At 32.1% G+C, this 10,737-nt stretch overlaps 1 protein-coding gene across 1 annotated transcript; it reads right to left on the bottom strand.

Moving 5' to 3' along the window:
• Positions 1-7,359: 7,359 nt before the first annotated feature.
• Positions 7,360-8,942, bottom strand: LOC107790935 (GATA transcription factor 5-like). The gene is made up of 2 exons (XM_075218177.1): positions 8,431-8,942; positions 7,360-8,348 (listed from the first exon to the last, which is right to left on the bottom strand). The coding sequence occupies exons 1-2, from the start codon at positions 8,734-8,736 to the stop codon at positions 8,142-8,144; spliced, it is 513 nt and encodes a 170-aa protein (XP_075074278.1). The 5' UTR covers positions 8,737-8,942; the 3' UTR covers positions 7,360-8,141.
• Between the last annotated feature and the right edge of the window lie 1,795 nt (positions 8,943-10,737).

The raw sequence follows: 10,737 nt of genomic DNA, 5'->3' as shown, positions 1-10,737 counted from the left end.
CAACCCTGTCTCTCAAGATGGATCTAGGATTTGAAGTATGGTAATACAAATAAATGTATGAACTTTAGACTTATCTATAAGTAAGTATACTACTATGATGCAGTTAAACTGTACAGTTAAAACGTCTTCTTTTGTTATTTAATAGGTAAGGTCTTATAAATTTATTAGTATACATATGTGTTGAAGACACAATTAAATACTAAAAGTGTCTCTCTAACAACTTAAGTTTTTAAATAATATGGACACACTTCAAATATGGTATTAGAGCAACCAAAGGTTCTGCTTTCGAGTCCCAGCGCCATCCATAATTTTAAAAAAATTCCACGTGATGGTCACACACTCGAATAATATTGTTTAATGAAGTTTACGAATAAAAAAACATTAGAAACTCATTCAAATGGACCATTTTTCTTGTCACGGGATGAAAGCAACGCTCCATTACTTTATCGATGCATTTTTGCATGTTGTGGTTGAAAAATCCCACTAATTATGAGTGGTAATAGCGCAAAAGTCAAGGTCTTTCGATTCTTCTCTGGCATGCTTACTGAGCTCATTATCCCCTTCTTGACTTTCCCTGAAACCAAGATTTCATCTTAATGAGTTCTAAATAGCTATTTCAAGCGTGGGTTCTAAATTTAATATTTGTATATATTAATAAATTTTTTAATACAAATGTACTATTTGAATAAAAGTTATTAGGTTAAGCCGAAATCACATATGGACTTCTAGCTCCGCCCCTCCCTGATTACACTGATTTTCTTATGGTAAAACACAAATTCTATGCTGTGTAGGTTCAGCTTCTCAGATGAAGTTTTTAACTCCAGCTTCTTGTTCCTTGTCATGGTTAATACTCCTATAAGTTAATCGGTGTTATTATTTGCTTTCCATGTGCTAATAGTAGTTCAAATTGTGCCAAATATGTACTAGATTTGTGAGTCTGGAATCAAAATATTGTAAATTTCGACTGAATAGACAAAAATAGATGAAGAAAAATGTTGAGAACCATAGTATGCGCATGTAATATATGCGCTATACTCAGTATTTACCACCATAATAATTGGCTGCATAGCGCATTAATTATATGGCATAAGACAGTATTTGACTCAATCTTTGAGAACCAAATTCTTTGCGTACGAAAACCAATCAATAACAATAAAAACCGAATAACCTCAGCCTATTAAGGCTCCCATATTAGTCAAAAATGATATAGGAATTTTTTCCTAACTATACCATATATGAAATTTTATTACTAAATATGTGCATACTATGTAAATTACCCGCTCAGTCCACAGTTTTCCTACAATTTCTGTACCATTTGTTTAATACACGATTAATTGGGCAAAATCTTCCATAATTAACGCGCTAAAAATCAGGAAAAAATCTTGCGATTGATTGAGTCTACATTAAATTCAAGTTTTGAACGGAAAGGAGATTTTTGTTCTTCATCTTCATCTTCATTTGTTCTTCCATATATTTTCCACTATTGATAGCCATTAAAAAGGCTTGGAAGCTTTGAATTCAAATTTGAGTTTTCAAAAATCATTATTTGTTTGGATTTGGTGTTGTTGAAAATAATCGGGAATATGGTTTGGAGTTTATATCTCAATTTTGAGGGGTTTTGGTGAAGATTAGACTTGATTTTGACTGAATTTCAGATTGAAACTCGAAGAAGAAGAAGAAGAAGAAGAAGAAGAAGAAGACATATTGCAGAAATTGTAGATAAATTGTAGTTAAATTGTAGATTATTTGTATTCTGATTGTAGATGTTTTATTTTCTGTTTTCATAAATAAAAAACTGCTAAAATTTCTACAAATCTTCTGAAAAAACGCAATTATGTCAAAAATCACAATTATGCTACAATTGGATGTGAATTGGGATATAAAAATTTAATGCACCCAGTTTGTAGATATTTTGTAGATAAATTGTAGATTATTTGTATTCTAATTGTACGTGCTTTGTTTTCTGTTTTCACACATCAAAAACGACTAAAACTTCTACAAATCTTCTGAAAAAACGCAATTATGTCAAAAATTCCAATTATGCTACAATTGAATGGGAATTGAGATATTAAAATTCAATGTACCCAGTTTGTAGATAATTTGTAGATTTTCAACATAGATTGTAGTTTAATTGTAGTATAAATGTAGTAATTATGTAGATACCCTTACAAATAATACTGCTTTATACATGCTTAAAATTGATTTGTAGTATATTTGTAGAATTTTTGTAGATGAAGAGAAAAATTTTGTAGTCAATATGTGCGAAGATGTATTTAGTTCAAATTCTGATCAATCCAACTGTAACTACAATTTATCTACAATTTCTGCAATATGTCTTCTTCTTCTTTTTCTTCTTCGAGTTTCAATCTACAATTCAGCCAAAACCAAGTCTAAATCTTCACCAAAACCCCTCAAAATTGAGATATAAACTCCAAAACATATTCCCAATTATTTACAACAACACCCAATCAAAACAAATAATGATTTTTGAAAACCCAAATTTGAATTCAAAGATTCAAAGCTTTTTAATAGCTGTCAATGGTGGAATTGTTGCTCTTTTATCTCTTTGAAGGTTTATTCTTCTTCATTGAGAAAATTTGAAGTTGAAGGTAAATGTGTGTATGAACTTTGAAGATTTATCTTCAATATTTGGTGAAGACAGTAGCTCTATGTCGTAAAACTATAAGAATATAATTTTGAATCCGAAAAGAAATAGGAAAGCATGGGCCCTACTATTTCGTACGTAACAAAATTGCAATTTCCATCTCTGTATTTTTTGAGAAGAAGAAGGAATGGAGAAGAGAAAGAAATGGGAGGGGGGAAATGACATTGGTCAGATCTTAGGAATTAAGGGGAGAGAGAAACGTGGGATATATGAATACCTTTAATTAAGGAGTAAAAACTGCCCATTAATTAGATCCTTAATTAAGTATGGTATAGGATTGGTAATTTAATATACGGGTCGATGAGATATCACAGCTAGCAATCCACTGTATATTAATTTCTTTCTTAACCCCAAAAATAATTAATGATTGGATAAAAATACGTAGGAAAACGACAGTTATGGGCAGAAGAAGCCCATATTCTTTCATTACAGTTAGCACGTCCTTAATGATTCCTAACCACTCCACCACTTCACATGTCCACATGACATGCCACCTATGCTTCTTTGAGCACTATTTTCTTCGCCCCATATCAAATCAAATAATTTAATTTTCAGATAAAAATAACTGTAAAAATATATACTTATAAATTAACTATGATTAACTGCTATAATTTATATGGATGACACATATTTTGCATTAATTGATTTGATGTGAGCATCGGCTGCATGTAATATTTTACCTTTTTTTTTTGTAGAGACCGAGCAAACGCAGGACCTGCTACCACAAATTATGACGTAGACTCAACCACTTGAGTTGCCCTTAGGCGAGCACCCCTCACAAAGTGCAAATGAGGTCACCAACCTAGGCCATGGACCTTATTGATCACCCATTGGCACTTGTTTCTTTCTTTTTTTTCTCCACATGTATATGGCTAAATACGGTAAAAATTTATTCTTTGCAATGTTTAAATCAATGCAATAAATATACAATACATGTCTTATGATCTCTCCATCCAGGGGCGGATTTAGGGGGGCGCAAGGGGTTCACCCGAACCCCCTTTGCCGAAAAAATACACTGTATATATAAGGCAAAATCTATTTTTTACCTCTATATATTAAGTTTTGAACCTCCTTAACACAATCCAAAAGTGTAGTTTAGTGGTCAAGGGGGTTCAAAATCTACATAAGGTCATGAGTTCAATTTCCACTAGATACAAAAATAAATTTTGAACCCCCATCCTAAAACTTCTCATGTTAGGTGTCTGTTCTCTTTTTTTTGTTAAATAGTAAGAAAATATTTACAATATTTATGTAAATGTGAATAAAGGGATCTTTATACAAATAGCCGGTGATATTCATTGTTTGCTTTTTCTAATTATATACATAAATTATACATTAATTATATATAATTATACACATATAATCATATATTATACCTCAATCAGCTATTTTTAGTTTAATTGGTTGAGTGGGTGACTATATGAATTAATTCTTCTAAGTTTTTACCCCATAAGTCCAGCATGATGGATGGACCATCTGTTTTATCTTTCTGACCCAGCCCAATTAGCCCATCATCCAAAACCCATGATAAGGCCCAAGAAAATGAAGTCCAAAAAAAAGGCACGTTGCATATGGCCAGTGGAAAAAATAATTATATCTGCTAGTTAAATATAAAAAAATATGTATATATTATATATTAATAAGTCAAAAATAATATATTTTATCGGTTATTATTTGTGGGAGCGAATATATTGTATAATTTTAATTTGAGTCGTTTTAATTGGAGAGAAAAGAATAGTGGTGAGTCAGCAACCATTAAAAGTGGTCACAAGTCATTACTGATGAGTGTTATAATTATAGAGATATTTCAAAACACACCAAAAGTGGTATATATACCACGCACCACACCCCCGTTAGTGGGCTCCAACCCACCTAATGACGTAAATACAAAATGGGCCCCCACTTACCCACGTCCTACACTTTGCCTTAACGTTACGAATTTGGCAGAGGATAAGTAACCACACACTGACCAAAAGCATTGAATTTTCCTCTCTGTTTTTCCTTCTTTTTCGTACTTCTCAATTTATAAATAAATATAATGTTTGATCACTAAATTAACAGATCAACAAGAGATGTTGACGGTTCTAAATCAGTGTTCTAAAATAGGGGTGGGCATATATCAGGTAAAACTGATAACCAAACTGTTAATTATTTATTGAGTTATCGGTATTGGGTTATTAGGTTAACGGTTCGATAACAGGTTAAATTTTATTTTTATTGGGTTATTAGTTCGGGCTCGGTTTGGCAATTCTGTTATTGGGTAAAACCGATAACCCAATAAGGATTAACTAATTTACTAGTTTACCCTTAAATATATACATACTAGGGTTTCATAATTCATAGATCATTCTTTTATTTCCCTAGTCTTTCTAAGTTTCTCCGCCTCACGCCCTCACCAGTCAGTCCGTCAAGACTTAGGCCGGCGTAAATGTGCTTTAATTGTTGAGCTGTTACAAAGTTATCTTGTATCAGTTATTATAAAATTTGTATTTCATAACTAATACACTTTTTAATCTATATACATAATTCTTTACTAGAGTAAAAAAGTAGATATCAATGCACAAAGATTTACTGCTAGTCGTTTCAACAAAGAAGATCTTAAGAACACTGATTTTACCGAAACTGTTTTATACATTGCAAATCCTATAAAACAGTTTTATACTGAAATGGTTTTATACATTGCGAAACTATTTTAGTTGTTTTATCTTATCAGGTAAACTGATAACCGAACCGATAATGATCGATAATCGATTAACCGATAACGATAAGCAATATCTTATCGGTTTGGTTATCGGGTTATGATATTTGTAAATCGATAACCGATAAGCAAAACCGATAATATTTATAACCAAACCGAAATGCCCACCTTTATTCTAAAAGACAAAAACTAAATGAAGCCTTTACACAAAATTTTAACTTTTGAGTTTCAAACTTGAAATAATAATGTTATCTTTGTGTGATGTATATATAAATTAAAAATTCGAGTTATATAATCAGTTATTGATACTTGCATTATGGTAGGTCACGGGTTTGACCAGTGGCGAAGTCAAAAATTTCATTTAGGGCATTCAAACTTGAAATAAGTTAAAAAAATTCAAGATAAATGGAGTTGAATATATGTTATATACCATTAAAATCTAATATTTTACTTATATATACAGTGTAATTTTTCAACGAAGAGTGGCCGCCACTGGGTTCGACCTATGGAATCAATCATTGATGCTTGCATGAGGATATATTACCTACATCACATCTCCTTGGATTACAGTTCTTCTTCTAACCTTGCATAAACGCAGAATACTCCGTATACCGAATTGTTTTATTTTTTGTTTGAGTTTTACGTTCAATATTTTCAATATTTTCAATAATTTTACACTAAAAAGTTATTGTTCCAAATAAACCCACGTTTATAATAGCACATGCTAAGCTTCCATTTGGCAAAAGAATTTGGCTTAATTTTTTATTTAAAAAAGTTAAAAACATTATTTGTTCATAAAATATGATCATGTTTTGAAAAAAAAAATTCAAAATTTCCAAGTTGGCAAAAGCAGATTTGGGTTAAAACTTTTCTTTCATTCACAAAACTTTAACTTTTCTTCCAATAAGATACATGTCCAAACACAACTTCATCTTGCACGGGGTGCCCTATTTGGTCGCCCCCATTTAATCTATACCCATTTTTTTAAAAAGTTTTAACTTGTACCCACTTTTTAAACAATTTCAGCCCCCCTTCCTCCTCCTCGTTCTCCTCCTTCGTTTTCTTCTTCTTCTTCTTTTTCTTCTTCTTTCTTCTAATGATGCAAGTGTTGCTATTAAACTTCAGTTCATGGGATAATTGTCATAAATATGTTTATCAGATTATTTAAAGATAAATTATAAATAATTACATAAGTTAGTAGACAATAATTTGTGAATATTTCCACGTACGTAAGTTAGTTGACAATGATAATTCTGTTCTTTTCACGTTTATTGTTTCCAAAATTTATGATTTAGATACTGTTGACAATCTGATTATTTATCTAGTATGTTAGAAAGTTTTTTCAAAAAACTTCAGTTTATATAGTGCTGAAGTTTTTACAAATGAACTAAATAACTTCAGCATCTTCTGCTGAAGTTTTTGAAAAAACTTAATGACAAAACTAATGATCTAGGACAAAAAAACTTCAGCTTTTTAGTGCTAAAGTTTAATGACAAAACTAATGAATCCAGGACTAAAACATTTCTGCTTATTTAGCACAATTACAAACAAAAACTTCAGCAAATAGAGAACAAAACTTCAGCTACTATACTTAAGTTCAGCAATTACAAACAAAACTTCAGCATATTTCAGGCCCGTCTACTAGAATGCTGAAGTTTTGCGTGATTGCCTTTGCTACTTCAGCCCAGTATGCTGAAGTTACGCGAAGAAGTGGGTACGCTTGCAATTTTTTTTGCAAAGCGAACACAAGTTAAAACGTGACCCAAAAAACGGGTATAGATTCTCCTTTAAAAATTATTTTTCAACATAACTTAAAAACTACTTTTTTTAAGTTTCAATCAAATTTATATCCAAAAACTAACTAAGATTATTGTTGTACTTTGTGCCGCAATAATTATTCCTTACTTTGGCGTAGGGAGAATTATTCTTTTGTGATGTACATTGATATTCATTTTAAATTCTTAATTTAAGGCTAGGTAAAATATGAGCAAGTTGATTTTCACCCGTTGTCAGAAACCGCTCAACCGTTTTGAATTGTTCCAACCTAATCAAGACAAATTTAAAAACAAATGAATAGTTCCTATAAGATTGACCACTAAACTGCAAATGAATTAGATTTTATACTACAAAAGAGAATAGAAAAAAAAAACTAAAAGTAAGAATTACAATAACCTCCCTAAAATACGTTACATTTCTATGTCTACCCTCCTACAACCCACAATTTACCAAAATTTTCCCATTCGGACCGCAGCCGCACTAGACCATTTTAGACCGCTTCGGAATGAACCGGGTTCTCTTCCATTCGTAAACTCAACAAGTTGAAATCATAGTAGCTAGACCGGAGTCAACAACCTCACCGCTCTCCTTCTTCCGCCGCATTTCTAAAACTTTCCGGTGACTATTCGAGTGAACTTCCTGAGAAAATGTCGGACTACAAGCCGGTCTATATTCCGGAAAAAGCCGACCGGATTTGTACCTAACACCACAAGCGTTGCACAATGTTTTTGGACCCAACGGACCGGCTCGCCACTGGGGTGTTTTTTGGACCTGGCAATGAGTACACCGACGCCCCGAACCGGTCTCTGCTGTGGAAAGCTTTTTCGGCTTTTTCAACGGCGGTTTTTCTACGCTACAAAACAAATCGCCGTCTAGAACCGGGTTCGAGAATAAAACCGAAGGAAACGGTGATGAACCGTATGATGAAGAGGTAGGTGAACACGAGTCTGCTGAAACTGTTGGTGACGAAAAGGACCATTTTCTTCCAGCCGGTCTGGACCGCTAGGTTCTCGGTTTCTGAACAACCGGTAAAGGAAAACATGGAACTTTCAGTTTCTGAACAACCGGTCTAACAACCGGTTCAGACCGGGAAACTTGAAAACCACCGGTTTTGTCCTTGAAACTGCCGGCAGGACACAACAAGGAAAATTCCGACGTGGAATCATCCACAAACTGTGATAACCACTCAAGATTCTCCAATTCATCAACCTGTTGAAATAGGTTTCTCATAAAAATCCAAAATTTACAAAAATAAACCAAAAAAATTGCAAATTTGGCCATAAATTGTTACCGGAACAGGAAGTTCGCCAGAAAAACTATCCATGCATGAAAAGTTTGAAACTTGAGAATTTCTGTGTTGTGAAGAGCCAGAAAAAGAGTCTTTTTCATCATCTTCATGCAATTCTTGTAAAGATTGGCCATCTTTGAAATCTTTGTCAGAAAAGTCCAAAAGGTCATCAACTGAAAAATCATCACTTGGTACGTTATTAATACCGGCTACACACCATATATCATCAAGAAAAACTTGTTGGCTAGTTTTCATGGCCATGTCTGAAAGAAAACTGGATTTTAATGCTCTTGCTTCAATCAATTCCATTAAAAAAATAAGTATAAAAACAAGAAGGGCAAAAAAAGGTTTGTGCTTTTTAAGGTACAGAGAATTTTACGTTGGTTTTATGGTAAGGAAAATTTGTAAGGTAGAAGATGAAGAAGAAGTTGGAGAATTGCTGGTAAAGGAAAAAATAAAGTTGTGAATGAGAGTTTTTGGGTTAAAGCACTGAAAAAGGGGCGAAACTAGTGGCTTTTTTTTTTCTTTTTTTCTTCCTCTTTTTATTTCTTTTTTATCTACTTTCTCTCTCCTTTTTATGAAAAAACTGTAGAATGAATTTAATTTTTTTCTTTGTGTTGTTATAATAATTGAGGATGACTAGTAGTAGTGTATTATTACGGTGGGCCGTTACGCATGAAATTGTTACTTACAAATGTTGAAAAACTATTGGTTGAGTGACTAATCTTTTCTTTTGTAATTGGTCCAGAAATCCAAGTAGATTTTTTGTTATATTCTGTTTTTTATTTGTATGTTTTGAATAATAATTAGGATATTTATTAGACTTATGGTTTACGTTTCAAAGGCGGGGGGGAAATGAAAGGTTTGATTAAATTCCAAATTTTCTTAGAAAAGAAAAAAAGGAAAATGGTCAAAGGGGGAGAGCTGTTCTAGAATGACAGCCAAAAATTAAGTTATTACCACGTTGAATATCAATTATCTTAAGTCTTAGCTGCGATTCACTAGGCATATATACGCGGAAAGATAGAACGTTAAGCTATAGGAGATGATAATTCAAATTTAACATAAGCAAAAAAAAATACTTAGATAACTTTTTTCTAATTAAATGATATAGATGTGTACAAACTGGTCAAAATTGCAGAGATCTCACTTTTTAACTAGTGAATAAGTTTTGGGAGAAAAAATGAAATTCCGGCTTCGTCGCTGAAAGTAATGAAGTTCAAATACAAAATTCAAAAAATATTATTCCATTTTCCCCAGCTTTTATGGTTAATAGAGTTTGAAATTTTTCACGCGAGTGTTAAACTATATTAGTATTGGTTTAATAAAATTTTATACGAAAGTATATTTCATAAAGATATCATATTAGTATATCTTTTATTTGTTCCAAAACCAAACAACCGAATGAGACTATTCTATATCTAGTGACAAGTGGTCCTATTTGCAAGCAAATACTAGTAATAGATAATAGTATTAACACGCATTGAACAGAATGAGAGAGATGTTGTCAACAAAATTATATATTGAGAGGGAGTGATTACTGGTTTGGTGGGGTAATATAGGTCAATAATCAAACCTTAGTTGGGCAACACAATGATTATTGCTTTCATTGTGGTTTATCAAAAAGCATTTGCCTTTTTTCGTAATTTGTGAGGCAACAAATTTATCAATGCTAATATAAAGTTGTTTATTTTTTCAAATAATAGAAAAAATGTGTCTATAATATATTCCTGTGAGGTTGAATGAGTTGAAGCTGTATTTTTTGGATGTACCTTTGCCGCTTCTGCATTTTGTAATTCATTTATTCCATTCAATTTTTCCCTCCCAATAAAAAGCTAGTTTATTTAGTAAACAATATTAAGGAGTGTGACGGAATAATTGAGATTCTTTTATTGCTAATTAGAAATCTTAAATTCGAGTTTTGATAATTGAAAACCTTTTAATATGAAGCACATTACTCTATTGTTGAGTCTACCGCTGTAATTATGATTCAGCCAAATCAATAAATTTCGAATATCAAATTACTAAAGAAAGTTGTAAAATTGTTCCTTGATATTAGGGGTGTATATGGGTCGGGTTGATTCGGATTTTACAATTATCAAATCAAACCAATTGTGTCGGGTTATTAAATATAAAGACCAAACCAAACCAATGAAACTCGGGTTTTTCAATATCGGGTTTTCTCGGGTTTTCGAATTATTCGGGTTTTTTCTAGTAAAATCTTCGTAGAACAAAACATATAATGTATACTCAAAATATTTCTTTAATCCTAATAAGATACAACTATATAAAGTATTTTTCAAGAAAATA

The sequence above is a fragment of the Nicotiana tabacum genome, chromosome 7, assembly GCF_000715075.1.
Source record: "Nicotiana tabacum cultivar K326 chromosome 7, ASM71507v2, whole genome shotgun sequence".
Lineage (NCBI taxonomy): Eukaryota > Viridiplantae > Streptophyta > Magnoliopsida > Solanales > Solanaceae > Nicotiana > Nicotiana tabacum.
This window is presented reverse-complemented; position numbering and strand designations above follow the sequence as displayed.